General features: G+C 40.0%; 1 protein-coding gene across 3 annotated transcripts in view; it reads left to right on the forward strand.

The window, feature by feature from the left end:
* The window catches only part of LRRK2 (leucine rich repeat kinase 2), a 129,714-nt gene that overhangs the window by 39,941 nt on the left and 70,386 nt on the right, over positions 1 to 19,387 (forward strand). For all 3 annotated transcript variants that reach the window (XM_036889384.2, XM_057492517.1, XM_057492518.1), the window contains 4 exons: positions 9,253 to 9,381; positions 9,456 to 9,626; positions 13,783 to 14,041; positions 16,875 to 17,060. In XM_036889384.2, coding sequence (XP_036745279.2) covers positions 9,253 to 9,381; positions 9,456 to 9,626; positions 13,783 to 14,041; positions 16,875 to 17,060 — 745 coding nt within the window. The remainder of the gene's footprint in view (positions 1 to 9,252; positions 9,382 to 9,455; positions 9,627 to 13,782; positions 14,042 to 16,874; positions 17,061 to 19,387) is intronic.

Consider the following 19,387-nt stretch of genomic DNA (forward strand, 5'->3'; position numbering starts at 1 on the left):
TGAACAATACAAGGGCAGTCATCACAGAAACTTTCGGTTTTGCTCATGCGTTATGAACTATAAACAGTCAGTTCAAATATGAATACTCATTTGGTTTTTATACTTGATTTATATGTGGATACCACATTTCTCTCTTTATTATTATTATTTTTAATAAAATGCTGAAGTGGTAGGTAGATACAAGATAAAGGTAGAAAACATAGTTTAGTGTTGTAAGAGAGCAAATGTAGATGATCAGGTGTGTGCCTGTAGACTATGTGTTAATCCAAGCTAGACAAGGGCAATAAAACATCCACGTATGCAGAAGATTTCTCTCAGAACGGGGGGGTGAGGTTCTAAGCCTCACCTCTGTTGATCCCCAATTTCTCACCTGATGGCCCCCCTGTGACTGTGCCTATCTTAGGTTGTTCCTCCCTTGAGGAATCTTACCCGTCTCTGGCTAACCAGTCATCTTCCGGGGCCATACAGGGAAATGTGAAGTTGGTAAGTGAGAGGGAAGCCTTATTGTTTGAAAAGGTTAGCTTTTTACTTCTTTGCATATTTATGCCCTGTGGCTTCTATGCCCAGCATTTGTCTTGAGGTATCTTTACCACTTGGAAGAATTATGATGCTCGGTAAATTTGATATGAGGCACGAATTCTATTTAAGGGTTGTAATTAGGAAGGAAGAAGAAAAGCTATAGAAGTAGCAGGCGGAAGAAAACATGGGAAGATTGATTATTTCTTTGGCATATCTTCTTGTAGAGTAACTTCAGCATGTATAGGTTTTAAGCTACTACTTAAATTGCGCACACACATTAACATAATAGGAGTATAGTTACATAACCAAAGCATACCTGTAATTACCAGCCATCTCCAGTGAAACCAAGTAAACCAGTTAGGCACCTTAGGCATTTGTGAAAACTTATCTATGACATGGTGGATATTGTCCAACTGAACTTGAACAGTCTGAGAGAAATCAGACAAATTAAAACAACCCATTCCTGGGGACTGTTCACATGCTATATGTTCTTTTAACAGTAAATAGTCTGTGGTTGTAAGATTTTGGAGCGCTACAATTTGCACTTCTCCTAATTCTTGGTTGAGTTCCAACAGTATAGATCCAGTCAAATTTGTTGTTTTACTGTATGCAGAGGCCAGCTTAGATATCTCCTTCCTCATTCCCATGGCAAGTCCAGGAGCTGGTGGGATGAGTGCATCTACAGCTGTAGCAGTGCGTGGATCTTTGTTGGGGTTTTTTGATGATCATCTTCTGGCATGAGTCTTCCAGAGAGTGCTGATGTTGGAAGTTCTTTTTCATATCGTATCTTAGTTCATTTTCGGGGTAGCCCAATTAGGCTTTGATCCTCTGTATAAACACAAACAGACCCTTTGCCTACACTTTTATATGCCCTTTATACCCTTGTGTAGAACTCGTTGGAGGTTACCACACAGGAACTGCCCTTTTTTTTTTCTTCTTTGTTTTTGGTATCACTAATCTACACTTACATGACAAATATTATGTTTACTAGGCTCTCCCCTATACCAGGTCTCCCCTATAAACCCCTTTACAGTCACTGTCCATCAGCATAGCGAAATGTTGTAGAATCACTACTTGCCTTCTCTGTGTTGTACAGCCCTCCCTTTTCTCCTACCCCCCCCATGCATGTTAATCTTAATACCCCCCTACTTCTCCCCCCCTTATCCCTCCCTACCCACCCATCCTCCCCAGTCCCTTTCCCTTTGGTACCTGTTAGTCCATTCTTGAGTTCTGTGATTCTGCTGCTGTTTTGTTCCTTCAGTTTTTCCTTTGTTCTTATATTCCACAGATAAGTGAAATCATTTGGTATTTCTCTTTCTCCGCTTGGCTTGTTTCACTGAGCATAATACCCTCCAGCTCCATCCATGTTGCTGCAAATGATTGGATTTGCCCTTTTCTTATGGCTGAGTAGTATTCCATTGTGTATATGTACCACATCTTCTTTATCCAGTCATCTATTGATGGACATTTAGGTTGCTTCCAATTCTTGGCTATTGTAAATAGTGCTGCGATAAACATAGGGGTGGATCTGTCTTTCTCAAACTTGATTGCTGCGTTCTTAGGGTAAATTCCTAGGAGTGGAATTCCTGGGTCAAATGGTAAGTCTGTTTTGAGCATTTTGATGTACCTCCATACTGCTTTCCACAATGGTTGAACTAACTTACATTCCCACCAGCAGTGTAGGAGGGTTCCCCTTTCTCCACAGCCTCGCCAACATTTGCTGTTGTTTGTCTTTTGGATGGCAGCCATCCTTACTGGTGTGAGGTGATATCTCATTGTAGTTTTAATTTGCATTTCTCTGATAATTAGCGATGTGGAGCATCTTTTCATGTGTCTGTTGGCCATCTGTATTTCTTTTTTGGAGAACCGTCTGTTCAGTTCCTCTGCCCATTTTTTAATTGGGTTATTTGTTTTTGTTTGTTGAGGCATGTGAGCTCCTTATATATTCTGGACGTCAAGCCTTTATCGGATGTGTCATTTTCAAATATATTCTCCCATACTGTAGGGATCCTTCTTGTTCTATTGATGGTGTCTTTTGCTGTACAGAAGCTTTTCAGCTTAATATAGTCCCACTTACTCATTTTTGCTGTTGTTTTCCTTGCCCGGGGAGATATGTTCAAGAAGAGGTCACTCATGTTTATGTCTAAGAGGTTTTTGCCTATGTTTTCTTCCAAGAGTTTAATGGTTTCATGGCTTACATTCAGGTCTTTGATCCATTTTGAGTTTACTTTTGTATATGGGGTTAGACAATGGTCCAGTTTCATTCTCCTACATGTAGCTGTCCAATTTTGCCAGCACCACCTGTTGAAGAGACTGTCATTTCGCCATTGTATGTCCATGGCTCCTTTATCAAATATTAATTGACCATATATGTCTGGGTTAATGTCTGGATTCTCTAGTCTGTTCCATTGGTCTGTGGCTCTGCTCTTGTGCCAGTACCAAATTGTCTTGATTACTCTGGCTTTATAGTAGAGCTTGAAGTTGGGGAGTGAGATCCCCCCTACTTTATTCTTCTTTCTCAGGATTGCTTTGGCTATTCGGGGTCTTTTGTGTTTCCAAATGAATTTTTGAATTATTTGTTCCAGTTCATTGAAGAATGTTGCTGGTAGTTTCATAGGGATTGCATCAAATCTGTATATTGCTTTGGGCAGGATGGCCATTTTGACGATATTAATTCTTCCTAGCCACGAGCATGGGATGAGTTTCCATCTGTTAGTGTCCCCTTTAATTTCTCTTAAGAGTGACTTGTAGTTTTCAGAGTATAAGTCTTTCACTTCTTTGGTTAGGTTTATTCCTAGGTATTTTTGTTGTTGTTGTTGCAATTGTGAATGGAGTTGTTTTCCTGATTTCTCTTTCTGTTGGTTCATTGTTAGTATATAGGAAAGCCACAGATTTCTGTGTGTTGATTTTGTATCCTGCAACTTTGCTGTATTCCGATATCAGTTCTAGTAGTTTTGGGGTGGAGTCTTTAGGGTTTTTTATGTACAGTATCATGTCATCTGCAAATAGTGACAGTTTAACTTCTTCTTTACCAATCTGGATTCCTTGTATTTCTTTATTTTGTCTGATTGCCGTGGCTAGGACCTCCAGTACTATGTTAAATAACAGTGGAGAGAGTGGGCATCCCTGTCTAGTTCCCGATCTCAGAGGAAATGCTTTCAGCTTCTCGCGGTTCAATATAATGTTGGCTGTGGGTTTATCATAAATGGCCTTTATTATGTTGAGGTACTTGCCCTCTATTCCCATTTTGCTGAGAGTTTTTAACATGAATGGATGTTGAACTTTGTCAAATGCTTTTTCAGCATCTATGGAGATGATCATGTGGTTTTTGTCTTTCTTTTTGTTGATGTGGTGGATGATGTTGATGGACTTTTGAATGTTGTACCATCCTTGCATCCCTGGGATGAATCCCACTTGGTCATGGTGTATGATCCTTTTGATGTATTTTTGAATTCGGTTTGCTAATATTTTGTTGAGTATTTTTGCATCTACATTCATCAGGGATATTGGTCTGTAGTTTTCTTTTTTGGTGGGGTCTTTGCCTGGTTTTGGTATTAGGGTGATGTTAGCTTCATAGAATGAGTTTGGGAGTATCCCCTCCTCCTCTATTTTTTGGAAAACTCTAAGGAGAATGGGTATTATGTCTTCCCTGTATGTCTGATAAAATTCCGAGGTAAATCCATCTGGCCCGGGGGTTTTGTTCTTTGGTAGTTTTTTGATTACTGCTTCAATTTCGTTGCTGGTAATTGGTCTGTTTAGATTTTCTGTTTCTTCCTGGGTCAATCTTGGAAGGTTGTATTTTTCTAGGAAGTTGTCCATTTCTCCTAGGTTTCCCAGCTTGTTAGCATATAGGTTTTCATAGTATTCTCCAATAATTCTTTGCATTTCTGTGGGGTCCGTCGTGATTTTTCCTTTCTCGTTTCTGATACTGTTGATTTGTGTTGACTCTCTTTTCTTCTTAATAAGTCTGGCTAGAGGCTTATCTATTTTGTTTATTTTCTCAAAGAACCAGCTCTTGGTTTCATTGATTTTTGCTATTGTTTTATTCTTCTCAATTTTATTTATTTCTTCTCTGATCTTTATTATGTCCCTCCTTCTGCTGACCTTAGGCCTCATCTGTTCTTCTTTTTCCAATTTCGATAATTGTGACATTAGACCATTCATTTGGGATTGCTCTTCCTTTTTTAAATATGCTTGGATTGCTATATACTTTCCTCTTAAGACTGCTTTTGCTGCGTCCCACAGAAGTTGGGGCTTAGTGTTGTTGTTGTCATTTGTTTCCATATATTGCTGGATCTCCATTTTGATTTGGTCATTGATCCATTGATTATTTAGGAGCGTGTTGTTAAGCCTCCATGTGTTTGTGAGCCTCTTTTCTTTCTTTGTACAGTTTATTTCTAGTTTTATGCCTTTGTGGTCTGAAAAGTTGGTTGGTAGGATTTCAATCTTTTGGAATTTTCTGAGGCTCTTTTTGTGGCCTAGTATGTGGTCTATTCTGGAGAATGTTCCATGTGCACTTGAGAAGAATGTATATCCCGCTGCTTTTGGATGTAGAGTTCTATAGATGTCTATTAGGTCCATCTGCTCTACTGTGTTGTTCAGTGCTTCCGTGTCCTTACTTATTTTCTGCCCAGTGGATCTATCCTTTGGGGTGAGTGGTGTGTTGCAGTCTCCTAGAATGAATGCATTGCAGTCTATATCCCCCTTTAGTTCTGTTAGTATTTGTTTCACATATGCTGGTGCTCCTGTGTTGGGTGCATATATATTTAGAATGGTTATATCCTCTTGTTTGACTGAGCCCTTTATCATTATGTAGTGTCCTTCTTTATCTCTTGTTACTTTCTTTGTTTTGAAGTCTATTTTGTCTGATATTAGTACTGCAACCCCTGCTTTCTTCTCACTGTTGTTTGCTTGAAGTATGTTTTTCCATCCCTTGACTTTTAGTCTGTACATGTCTTTGGGTTTGAGGTGAGTTTCTTGTAAGCAGCATATAGATGGGTCTTGCTTTTTTATCCATTGTTACTCTGTGTCTTTTGATTGGTGCATTCAACCCATTAACATTTAGGGTGACTATTGAAAGATATGTACTTATTGCCATTGCAGGCTTTAAATTCGTGGTTACCAAAGGTTCAAGGTTAGCCTCTTTAGTATCTTACTGCCTAACTTAGCTCGCTTATTGAGCTGTTATATACACTGTCTGGAGATTCTTTTCTTCTCTCCCTTCTTGTTCCTCCTCCTCGATTCTTCATATGTTGGGTGTTTTGTGCTGTGCTCTTTCTAGGAGTGCTCCCATCTAGAGCAGTCCCTGTAAGATGTTCTGTAGAGGTGGTTTGTGGAAAGCAAATTCCCTCAGCTTTTGTTTGTCTGGGAATTGTTTAATCCCACCATCATATTTGAATGATAGTCGTGCTGGATACAGTATCCTTGGTTCAAGGCCCTTCTGTTTCATTGTATTAAATATATCATGCCATTCTCTTCTGGCCTGTAGGGTTTCTGTTGAGAAATCTGACGTTAGCCTGATGGGTTTCCCTTTATAGGTGACCTTTTTCTCTCTAGCTGCCTTTAACACTCTTTCCTTGTCCTTGATCTTTGCCATTTTAATTATTATGTGTCTTGGTGTTGCCCTTCTTGGATCCTTCTGTTGGGGGTTCTGTGTATTTCCGTGGTCTGTTCGATTACTTCCTCCCCCAGTGTGGGGAAGTTTTCAGCAATTATTTCTTCTAAGATACTTTCCATCTCTTTTCCTCTCTCTTCTTCTTCTGGGACCCCTATAATACGGATATTGTTCCTTTTGGATTGGTCACACAGTTCTCTTAATATTGTTTCATTCCTGGAGATCCTTTTTTCTCTCTCTATGTCAGCTTCTATGCGTTCCTGTTCTCTGATTTCAGTTCCATCAATGGCCTCTTGCATTCTATCCATTCTGCTTATAAACCCTTCCAGAGTTTGTTTCATTTCTGCGATCTCCTCTTTGGCATCTGTGATCTCCTTCCGGACTTCATCCCATCTCTCTTGCGTATTTCTCTGCATCTCTGTCAGCATGTTTATGATTCTTATTTTGAATTCTTTTTCAGGAAGACTGGTTAGGTCTGTCTCCTTCTCTGGTGTTGCCTCTGTGATCTTTGTCTGCCTGTAGCTTTGCCTTTTCATGGTGATAGGAATAGTCTGCAGAACTGGGACGAGTGACGGCTGGAAGGACTTCCTTTCTTGTTGGTTTGTGGCCCTCCTCTCCTGGGAGAACAGCGACCTCTAGTGGCTTGTGCTGGGCAGCTGTGCGCAGACAGGGTTTCTGCTTCCTGCCCGGCTGCTATGGAGTTAATCTCCGCTGTTGCTGTGGGCGTGGCCTGGCTCGGGCAGCTGCTCCAAAATGGTGGAGTCGCGTTGGAGCAGGAGCTGCTGGGAGGCTATTTATCTCCGTAAGGGGCCTCCCTGCTCCCTGCAGCCCCGGGGTTAGGGTGCCCAGAGATCCCGGATTCCCTACCTCTGGATTAAGTGACCCGCCCTGCCCCTTTAAGACTTCCAAAAAGCACCCGCCAAATCAAAACAACGACCACCAAAAAAAAAAAAGAAAAAAAAATTTTTTTAATTAAAAAAAAAAAAAAAATAGTTTTTATTTTAAAAAAAAAAAAAAAAGGGTGGTCGTTCGTTTTTCTTTATTCTCCGGTGCCAGCCTCAGGCCTCTGCTCACCGGTCTTTCTGCCCTGTTTCCCTAGTATTGGGGTCCCTATCCCTTTAAGACTTCCAAAAAGCGCTCGCCAAAACAAAACAGCAAAAAAGCAAAAAAAAAAAAAAGAAAATGGTCGCGCGCTTTTCTTATGTCCTCTGGCACCCGGCCTCCGGTGCCCGCTCACTGTTCTTGCTGCCCTGTTTCCCTAGCATCCGGGGCCCCCTGGGCACGTACTGTGTCTGCGCTCTGGCCCGGATGGCGGGGGCTGGGTGCTCGGCAGTCCTGGGCTCCGTCTCCCTCCCGCTCTGCCTGCTCTTCTCCCGCCGGGAGCTGGGGGGAGGGGCGCTCGGCTCCCGCGGGGCCGGGGCTTCTATCTTACCCCCTTCACGAGGCGCTGGGTTCTCTCAGGTGCGGATGTGGTCTGGATATTGTCCTGTGTCCTCTGGTCTTTATTCTAGAAGGGTTGTCTTTGTTATATTTTCATAGATATATGTTGTTTTGGGAGGAGATTTCCGCTGCTCTACTCACGCCGCCATCTTCCGCCCCCTCTTGTTTTTTCTTTTTTAATGTTAACAAAATAAATAGTTTCCTTCAGAGTTTCTGCCTTGGTTGTGATTTTTTTAGTTAACGGAGTTTTCAACTTTCATAAACCACACTCAGCAAATATTTTTATAGATGGTAACACTGACCAGGAATATAAATGTCTAGTCTTCAACCTTTGCATGGACATTACTAGTAAATGAGAGATTGTATGCAAAGTTTTTCATTATAAAATGCTGAGCATACAATCTTAAATTAAAAACAACAATGCTTTTTATAATTCAGTTTTTTTATATTGTGTCTCAGCTTCAGATGCTTAAAGCAAAACTAGAATTGATTTAAGATAATCCTAGGGAAAGGAAATGGTTTTGTGCATGTATGGAGCTACCGGTTACTCAGTATTAATTTATCTAGGCATAAATTTTAGGATCTCTGTAGTAGAGGTTGTAAACTATTGACCAGTGGGCTGAAATATGCCTGACAACAGATTTATTTTGCCAGTTCAGTGTTTATAAGTTTTTAATTTGAATTACGTGCCTCCTACACATTAACATTACCTGCTTTGCTCAGTTCATTTGAGTCTGCAGGGACCTCTGCTCTGGAGGTATACAGCCCACCTGTCCCTCTGTCAGGCATAAACTAAGATTACTTCTCTTATCAAATGTCAGTTTTTCTAGAAACTTAGCATCTTAAGAATGTAAAATAATAATTTTAATATTTAGATGATTTCATTAATATATTAAAAGATAATAAATATTTTAAAACCTTAGTTGATCTTTGATGAGTTTACCCAAGCTAAATAAAAGTAAAATAAAAAGTTCATTCTTTTCCTAAAACATTACATAGTTGGAGAAGCCAGACAACTCTTAGGAGTATGTGTGAGGTGGTTCTAAAAACTGTGGGGTGACTGATCAGTTCTTTATAAATAATTTGCTTATGAGTATGTAAACCTCAGAGTACCTTCAGAGCTTCTCTTAAACACAGTCAATATGCATGAAATCTCAGAGCTCACATTTGTCTGTTTGAGGTTAAAATTTCAGAAGAAAGTGCAAAAGTGTTGGGGAAATACTGGGCTATCTAGAGAACCTAATCTTCAATCTTGTAATAAAAATGCATATGAGCAGCCTATTTGGGTCTATAGCCCTGCTAACTTTGCTCTTTTAGTCCTGATTAATATTTGGCTTTCATCCTGTATGTATGGCTTCAGACAGGGATCTTTAAAAGCCAAATTTCAGTGGCTTAGGTATTTTTTCTGCTTTGTTAGAGGATGATTTGTTAACTAGCATTTTATTCTCTGTGTGCCAGCTACATGTCTTAGAAATGAGGTGTATTTATAGGATTGCTCCAACACGCACAGCTTTAAAGTACAAACCAATAAATGTACCTACTTAAGTGAATTTAAATTAAGTGAATACCCTAGGGTTTAAGTATCATATACAAACTCTGTTTTGTATTATTTATTTATTTATTCTTTTTTTGCCCATGATTGCTTATATTATTATAATTATTTTTGGTCGCCCTTCCAGGGATTTCAGACAATACTGACAATACTGGAATTGTCAGTGTCTTTTTCTGAGCTGCTGGTGCATCATTCCTTTGACTCAGTGATATTCCATCAGATGTCTTCCAGCATCATGGAACAAAAGGCTCTAAAGGTACCCTGTCTTCCCCCTGGGGGCTAACTGTTGCGGGTTTAGCTGGCTTTAATCCTCATTTCTGTTTGTTTTAGTTTCTACACCTTTGTTGCAAGTGCTTTGCAAAATTAGCTATCGATGATGAGTTAAAATGTGTGATGCTAGAGAGAGCATGTGATCAGAATAACAGCATCATGGTGGAGTGCCTGCTTCTGTTGGGAGCGGACGCCAACAGAACAAAGGAAGGAACTTCTTTAATTTGTCAGGTAAATATTCAAGGCCTGGCTTTTGTCTTTTCTCAGTAATTTGACTTCACCACCGGATAGCTCTCACTTACATCCTATTCTTCCTGGCTACAGAATTTGGCAGTTTATTGCACAACTGCTTGTATTTTGTAGTAGGAGTTTCGATTTACAGAATTTCAAAGGTAAGAGGATACGTTAGGTATTATCCAGTCTAATCCTTTATTTTACTTGTTTACCTAACTCGTTAGGTTGATAAGTAACTTTCGATGTGTCTCCTACTGTGCATCTCTGTACATATTGTTCTGAAGCCACACCCCACATGACACAAGGTTTTGTTTTGTTTTGATCATTTTTCAACCATTTTCTCTGTTATCAGTTCCTCTATCTAGAAAGTTCTCCCATCAGGGCTACTACCTGTGGTCAGGTGGGCTCTGTCCTGCATACAACGGGGGGTGCTGTTCACATCGGTGTCCCTTACCTTGGCCACCGAGGCAGTTGTGCAGCCCTGGGCCGTGCCTTCCTTTCCCTCCTTCCCTAGGGCGCTGTGCCAACACCCCCATCTAACTGTTCTGCTCTTCCTCACAGCTAACCCAAGTCCTCACCCCTACGGCCATGCAAACTGAAGCTTTACTTCTGTCAGTCCATGGCAATTAGGTCCTACCTCTTATATGTTTTGTGAGTGATATGAAAGTAGGAGTGCACAATGTTCATCCTTATACCATTCAGAATATCTAACTCACTGTTTTACCTACAGTGTGAACTGAGTATTTACTGAAGTGTGTTACATAGTATTTCAAGTTTGCCTTCATTATATAAATTTTGGAGTTTGCAAGTAGCCTTCAGGTAGCACCATGGATATTTTCAAGAAATTTAATAGTATTTCTCGTAAGACAATTATGTTGTGATATAATATACATTATTAAATAACCAGAAGAGCACTGTTTTCCAATAATTTAACTTCAAAGCTGGCTTTATTTCATTTCCTACTTGCCTACGTATTCAAATCAATTTGTCAACTGTAAGACTGAGTCAGTACTAATTAGCAATCTACATAAAAAGAAACTGAACTGGTAACTCATGTTCATGCACAATTAATTCATGCATTAAAACCAAATAAATAATCAAATTATTTAAATCTAGTCTAATTTCATTTAAGAAAGTACATTGAAAATAGTTGTTTCTCTATTAGTAAAGGTAACTAAATTATATCCCTGAAAAATTTAAGACATTTCTATTGTATACCTGTGTGATCTACAGATCCTTGCCTTAGTGTTATTTGAATATGCCAAAGAACCGAAAGGAAACTTCCAGTTCAAATTTGTCCCTAGGCAATCCACGTTCCCGAGAGCAGCTGCACGCGCCACTCCGCGTTCCCCACCAGACATGCTTCCTACCCGTGTCTCAATTTACCCAAATCATTCAATGCAAAAAGCTTTTATTTCTCTTTCCGCTTTCTTTTGGACTTAATGTGCTTCTTCATATCTTCTCTTCTTAAAAATCAGATCGTTACATCCATAGGTGTATAAAATTGAAAGAATTTATCATAGTTGTCAGAGATTATTTGTATCTAATAAGTACGTTTTGATTAAATATTGTCAATACGTTAACCGGGACTACCTTACATTGGATTAGCACAAAATAAGATAATCAAGGCTATTTCATCATGTGTCAGTGCTGTATAAGGAAAGGTTATTCAGAACAAGGGTTGAGTTAATTTGTTAGGCTTTCTGAGGAGAATGCAATGATGTACACGGTTGGTAGAGAAGCATATGGAAGATGAATATGGGGTGACAATGCGTGAATAGAGACCAGAAGATAAAGCCCCTCAAAACATGGAGGGAAAAACAAGTATAATGAAGTCTGAACCCCCTGGGTGCTGCTGTCACCCCTCTACACACTCTGACCCTTACAGCAACCTGAGGAAGGGGTTCTGCTATAACCCCCAAAGCACAGGTAAGGACTTGAGGCACCGAGAGATTAGGCAAGTTGCCTAAGGACCCCGTCCTGGCCGGTGGCAGGAAATCTGCCTCACGAGCACCTGTTTCCACGTCCTGCGTGCACAGCAGGTTCATGGTGAGGGCGGTGGCGGGAGGGCGCCTTCATTCTCGACTGCAGGTTTGAAATACTTGGTTTTGATGGGGGGCTGGATTCATTATAAATTAGAAAGTGGGAGAAAAGAGTGTAAAGGATGATAAATTACACTTTTGACAATCTTTAGTTATATTCTGAATTATCTTCATTATTATTTAAATGTAAACCTGTATTTCTGAGCAGGGTCTTTTGCCTCTCATGAAGTTGGAATTCCATAGTTTCATTGCTTTTGTCTGCGTACCTTCTTATATGCATCTCTCTTCACGGCACCACATGCCTAAAGGCAGCTTGGCTCGTTTGCATCCTCAAGGGAAACGCCTTCTGTATTGGGCGTCTTCTGTGTGGGAAGCGCAGTGCTATTTATAATCAGTTAAGTATATAAAAGGTGTTCCCTAGTTCAAGACGGTTTCTTTCTAAGTGTGTACTGGGAGAGGAGTGGGGACAGAACAGAAACCGCCTTAATACACGGCGGGCAGTAAGTGCCGTAATGCAAAGATAGAAGTCTGTTGGGCTTCAGAAAAGGCATTTCTGTTGGGATCGTTGGCCCCTTGGTCCCTCCCTCTCTGTCCCTTCCTCTTATCCTCTCTGCCTCACTCCCCGTTTTCCTTCCTTCCTTTTAAGTTCCACGTGGGCCCTTAAAGATGATTTTAGTAATTTGCCAGTCAAAGCTATTTCCTGGGCATTGTGCTAGGTTGCAGAGGTATAGACTGAATTGCAACAGCGTCCATGCCTTTCGCTCTAGTTATGAAACACATAGGCACGTCTGGCTCGGTGTGCTGAGGGCTGTGTTCAACAGACGGGGTGGGAGCTGGAGGAGGAAGTGAGTGTGCGGCCTGGGAGTTGGAAGCAAGGACTTCGTGTGTTAGAAATCTTGAAGCTGTTCCTTCAAGCGTGTCTTTTCACCGGGTGAAGAGCTGGGCACTGAGGACCACGGAAAGAGCATAAAGGAAGGAAATGAGGTTTGAAAAATTGTATGTTGTGTTTGGGGGAATGTCCTGGAGCAGTGGGGTTTTAGAAAAATTTTATATGGCACCGTGGCTTGGTCATATCTAAAAAAGATGAGGACTACAGTGGCTCTGGAGAGAACGGGTTCCAGGTGGGTCCTGGGAGCTCGTGGGCATTAAGTTGGTGCCATCAAACCACACAACTGTCCCCTCAAAGCCGTTGGACACACTTTAATTCTGAGAATTCAGAGATTTCCCCCCAACCTCCTCCTTCCTCTGACCTGGTATCCTGGATTTTAAGGTTTTCTTTTCTTTCTTAATCCTTAATTTTGGGTAGTCACGCCGCCAGCAGACTTGACTCCCATCCTTGTTCTGAATATCCTTCCTTATACGGCACTGGCACATGATTAAATAGCCTTGATCATCTTATTTTGCACTAGTCCAAAATAAGGTAGTTTTGATTATTATATACCTGACATATAATATTTTCATTATCTATTACTTTGATTTTCTAGTTGATACAACATTGCTGTGCTCCACGTTCCTAAGGCTTCTCTCTGCTTACTATGGTCACTCTACTTTTTGTGCACCCATTCAGGGCAAGGTAGACAACTGAAAGATAAAGCATTTCTTTGTGGAAATTCAGATTCCTGTCCTGGAAAAGCAGCAGTGAGTGATGGCTGTCTTTCATGTATGGCATTAACAAAATTTAGAATATTTATATTCTCATTTCTTCCATGTCATGAATGAAGGCAGGGCAGTAACATTTACTGTGCCAAGGCATTAATTTCCCAGAGGTCATCTGGTGAGGAAACAGATGCCCAGAAGCATAAACAATGTGTCTAATTGGTGGTGCCTCAGGTCTTCTGACTTCAATCTATAAGTTTTTCTCCATATTATATTGCCTCTTTCATGAAAAATGACTCTCATGTGGTAGACTGACATATTACTCTGCATATATTTTTGGTGCTAATCTTATTTTATTTTCCTATCTAGTTTCCAGAATGACTTTTGCCTTATTTTGTTTCCATCTAGATTTAAGGGCTTAGAGAAAAAAACCACACCAGGTCTAGTTTTCCAGCCTCCTAAAAGGAAGAAGTACAGGTTTTTCATATGCTTACCTTTCTTTTTTTCTTTAACAGGTATGTGAGAAAGCAAGCAGTCCCAAACTGGTGGAACTGCTCTTAAATAGCGGGTCCCGTGAGCAAGATGTTCGGAAAGCACTGGCGATTAGTGCTGGGAAAGGTGACAGCCCCATCGTCAGTTTACTCCTACGGAGGCTTGCCCTGGATCTGGCCAATAACAGCATTTGCCTAGGAGGATTTGGCTTAGGAAAAATCGACCCTGCTTGGCTTGGTCCTTTATTTCCGGATAAGACATGTAATTTAAGAAAAGAAACAAGTAAGTATTAGCAGGAAGATTTTGTACAACTGTTGTTTTTAGTAGTATTTTTTTCCAGTCACTGATTTCTTCAGTTAGGTTCCATTCCAGTTTGGTGAACCTGAAGCCCAGAGTATTGTAAAGGTTTGAATACCCCCTTTTTTTTGGTCATGAAATGCTGGAAAGTGATATCATATTTAAGTTCTTTAAGGACCAGCAGATACATATTTTATAAAGATAGAGCAAAAGAGCAGGATCTGTCTGAAGGGTTACTTTGTTAAAATTGTATTTTATTTTTTATTATAAAAGTAAGCCATGCTCATTGTCAAAATAGGAAAATATATGAAAATCATAAGGAAGACAGGAATAATCACTTATTTTATCCCTTATAGGTAATGAACATAGATTTGTTTTACTAGGCTTTTATATGCTTACATATACATATGCATTAAAATGTACAGGGAGAAGCATATACACACATAGACCTTGTATTTTCAAGTGAATATACTTTTCAGTTTTTCAACATTTCAATTAAAGGTTTCTATTTTCAAGTTAACGTATATTTTGCATATGTCATGTTATCATTGTATATATTTTATGTATGTATTTATGTACTTATATGAAGTGACAAGTGATCACCATCATCTGTTAACATTTCTGTCTGTTCAGCTGTCGCCCCGTTATTCGCACTGAAAGTGTTTTTCAAGCTGGGGCTCCCAGCTCCGTCTGTAGCTGACTCCGTGACTTCGTCCCCACAGTGGCCATTTCCGTGACTTTTCACCTTGAGGACTCTCTTGTGACTGACACGTTTGCTTTACTGTCGTTTTTCTCATGCACTTTCCTGGCAAACCCCCAATTCTGATCAGTCCGGCAGCCTTTTTTCCCCGCCTTCTCTGAGAGAGCTGAATGCTGCTAGAGAAATGTACCCTTCTGCGCGTATTGTTGCCTCTACAAATTCAAGTTCTCCAGTCTCCTGGGGGCCCTGGAAGATTCAGGCAGGCTGAATTTCCTGCAGTTTCTTACCTGCTTCTTATAGTCTTACCCCCAGGCTTCCCCCAGTGTCACTGTCTCTACCCAACTCCCTTACCTTCTCTCTCCTGGCTGTCTCTTCACTCTTCCGGCCTCAGTATCAGATCCCTTTTTACAAGAAAGCATTCCTTCCCACATGCAGTCTGGGTGGAAGGTCCTCCTTCATGCTCCGGTAGCACCTATATGTTATCTCACTGTCACCTACCACATTATGTAATTGTTCTTTTCCTTTTTATGATGTACCTTTGGTAGATTATATGCATCATGAAGTCAGGGTCCATTTTTTTACATCAGCAAAAGCTTAAAATTTGGTAATAAATTATGTTCATAAACATACATGGAAGCAGCTATTTTACCCATTGACATGAGTTTAAATTGTCCTCTTTTAAGGGGATGTCCACTAATATTTTAAATGTACATCCATACTTTTGACTCTGCAATACATTGATGGAAATCCATGGTACAGGCGTTCTTAAGTGCATTCATTCTTACTGAACAAAAAATTATATTCAAAGATGCATGCTAAAATATTTATAATAGCCAACCAAAACATTAGAGAAAAACTCCTAAATGTTTCCCAAAAGGAACTATTCAAGTCAGTCATAGTACATTCATGCAATGGAATGCTCTGCAATTATTGGGAAAAAAGAAATATCTAGGACACCCAAATGTTCAGATATGGAGTGTATTGTTAAATGGAAGAAATAAAAGCATAGGATGGCGTTTTTAGTATGCTAATGTTGGTGAAACACCACTGGAATATGGTCATCATAAACGTTCAAATATGAAAAAGCTATGTCAGGAAAAAACTCCAGAAATGTGTTCCCTCTCTGCCTCTGGGGACTTAGGAAAATAATGAGCTACAGTTAGATGCCCTGTTTCATCACTGCATCCATGTCGCATGCCAACAACCTGCTTACTTTAATCTTTGGTTTTTGATGGAGAGGAATTATGGGCCCGTTGGAAAGGGGTAAAGGGAGATTTACCATCCACTGTATTCCCATTGTTCTGCATGAAATTTTTACCATTGACAAGTCTTACCAATCAGGAAAATGCAATAATGTTGTTTGTTTGATTGAAGGGCGTAGCCATAATCTTATTGGCAGCCAGTCTGAGTAAACAACCTCTTGGATACACATCTTCAAAACATTTTTCAGCTACTACTATAGACATGCTATAATGTGAGCTATGGTAGTAATATTTGAGGATCTTCCAGGCTATATATAGGAAAATGAGGACTCGCCAACTTATTTCTTCATCATAGAACATGATAGAAAATGTAATAAAATAGTAGGAAGAACGTTAACTTGGAAATTCCATCAAGTTTCCTGATATCACTTAGCAAATAGGTTATAAAAAATATCATTTATTGAGCATCTTCTCTGTTCTGCGCTCTGTGCTAACCGTTTCATATGCATTTCCTTTCACGTTTCCCGTGATCCCATGCAGCGTATATTGTTGCCCTCGCTTCCCAAGTCAGGACTCTGAGGCTCAGGGAGCTTATTTCACCTTCAAGAGGCACCTATGATTTGAACACAGGCCTGGCTGGCTTTGAAGCCTGAGCCCTTTCCTCTGTCAAGTTAGTTTCATCAAGAATCAATTTCACCACATACATCAAAGCTTTGTGTACATTTTTATGATTTTTAAAAAATGTAAATTCACTGTGTGCCGTTTATGCAGTAACACGATTGTAAATTGACTTCGGGAGAAAGAATTTTAAAAAATCTGTGCAAGTATGAGACTATATAAGGAATTTTGGTATGATATGTGCTGTGTTTGTCTAATTGTTGGCATCTAAGTTGCTGGCGTATCTTTTTGTTTACAGATATAGGATCCACCCTCGCAAGAATGGTGCTCAGGCATCAGAGGGAGAGTGACGTGGGGGAGGGGGCAGCCTCAGGCAGCGACGGGAACCTGTCGGAAGTCCTTGATAAGCTTGATGAATGGACCTTCATTCCCGAGTCTTACGTGGACAGTGTGTTTGGTCAAAGTGATGACCTGGATAGTGAAGGTATTTATTATCAAGAAAATAGTTCCCTTTGTGTTTTAAAATACCTTAAAATACATAGGCATTGGACAATAGAAATTGAGACAGAAGCCTGATTTAATGTTTTTGGAAGAACTTAAGGAAAAATGTATTCATTATTGGAAATAATTAATGCTTACTGTAACTCTGGCGGGGGGAGGTGGGAATCCTGGGGTAAAATACCTTTGAAACTGAAATCAGTCAAAGGGAGAAATAAAGTGGGGGAAACCCGTTTATTTCTTACAAGCAGTTGTCCACTTCTGTTCTCCCCTGTCTCTGTGCCTGTAGAGGAAGAGGCCCCACCCAGCCTCTCAGGTCCACACATGCCCTGCTTGCCCTTGTAATTAATTACCTATCGATATGGAGATGGACGGCTTCTCCCCACCCCTTGGAAACACCTATTGATATGGAGATGCACTAAGGCCAGGCGAGAGATTCTGGAAATAATTGCAATTTTACCCACACTTACTAACTCCAGTTAAGGCAATGATTGTCAAGAAAATGTCTCTGCTGAAGCCTTATAATACTGCTGGTCCCCAGTGACTGGCGACCACTGCAGTGAACACTGCCTCATACTGGCCCCATCATTGACTAGATCCTTCTGTGGCTTGTGTTAGCAGCTCACCCCCGTTAGAGGTACTGTTGGGTTATCTATAGGAATTAGAGAAAATGTATGTGAAGTGGAAGAGTGCATGGCAAATAGGGCTCAAAAATTTTTTTTTAATCTTTATTTGAATTAAAAATAATATCAAATTTTAATAGCTCACTTGAGAGAACTTAAAATTGACATGGCAATATATATAATATCAGCAAAATGCAGTTTGGTAAAAATGGGGTGAGATGCTTTTTTATTAATATAGTATGACTGAAAACTTTGGGTGATAGAATAGAGGAATTTGAGATGGCAAAAATACAGTTTATTCCAAAATCTCATGTCTCAAGTCTAAGTATTTTTTAAAATCAACTTTATTGAGAATATAATCAATATAAAATGCACCCATTTGTTTATTTTCATGGGTTTTGAAAAACTTGCACATCCATCTAATCATCACCACTGTCCAGTTATGCAACATTTCTATCATCCAGTAAAGTTCCTTTTATGCCTCTTCACAAAAACTACTCACCCCCTCAGGACCTTGGCAACCACTGATCCGCTTTCTGTCACTGTAGATTAAATTAATGTTTTCTTAAGTGCCATGTTAACAGAGTCACAAGGCGTGCCCTCTTTTGTGTCTAGCTGTGTTCCAGAGCGGTTGTCCCATGTTATACTCCCACCAGCAATGTGCAGCAATTCTAGTGGCTCTACATCCTTGTCACACTGTAACACTTGGTATTGTCCACCCATTTACTTCTAGCCATTGTAGTTCAAGTAGGTCCTAGCTCATTTGGATTTAATTTTCATTTCCCTGATATTTACCAATTGATATTGAGAATATTTTCATGTTCTTGGCCATTCATATATTTTCTTTGTCAAGTGTCTGTTCAAATCTTCCGCTTGCTTTCAGTTGGGTTATTGTCATATTATTGTTTTAAAGGAGTTCTTTCTATATTCTAGGAGAGGTCCTTTGACAGCTATTTGAACTGCAAATATTTTCTCCAGCCATAGCTTGTCTTCATTTTATTAATAACATTTTTCAGAGTGCACCACTGTTTGGTCTATCCTGTTGAATGTTCCATGAGCAAATTAAAAGAATGGTTTTTCAGATGTTCTTGGATCAAGTCAATGAGGTTAAACCATTTGATAGCGCTTTTCAGGTCTTCCGTACCTTTACTGATTTTTCTTTCTCCTTGTATTTGAGAAAAAATGTTGAAATTGTAATTGTGGATTTGGTAATTCTCCTTTCAATTCTATCAGTTTATGCTTTGTGTATTTTGAAGCTCTATTATTGGGTGCACAAACATTAAAAATTGTAACTTTTGTTTTAAATGACTTAACCTCTTTATGTTGACCCAAGTTTGCATTTAGTATCGTTTCCTTCCTCCTGAGGAACTCCCTTTTACACTTCTTGTATAGCAGTTCTGTGGGTGACTCGTACAGATTACTGGGGGTCTTTTTCTATGCCCCTGCTTCAGAAGTCCCAGCTAAGTTGGTGTCCAGGAATGTTGTCTCCATCTCCTCGTCGGAGGAAAGCTGTAGGGCTTTGTTTAAACTCCTCCTCTTTGTGCCAGTCACCCTTAATTCGCCTCCAGGCAGAAAGCCAGGGTGCTCATAGGCTCACATGCTTTGTTTCTCTTCTTTTAGGGACTACATAGTCCCGCACTGTCTGTTGCCCAATGCCTGAACATAGTTTAAAATATTTCATCCCGTTACT

Source organism: Manis pentadactyla, chromosome 14 (assembly GCF_030020395.1).
Source record: "Manis pentadactyla isolate mManPen7 chromosome 14, mManPen7.hap1, whole genome shotgun sequence".
NCBI lineage: Eukaryota > Metazoa > Chordata > Mammalia > Pholidota > Manidae > Manis > Manis pentadactyla.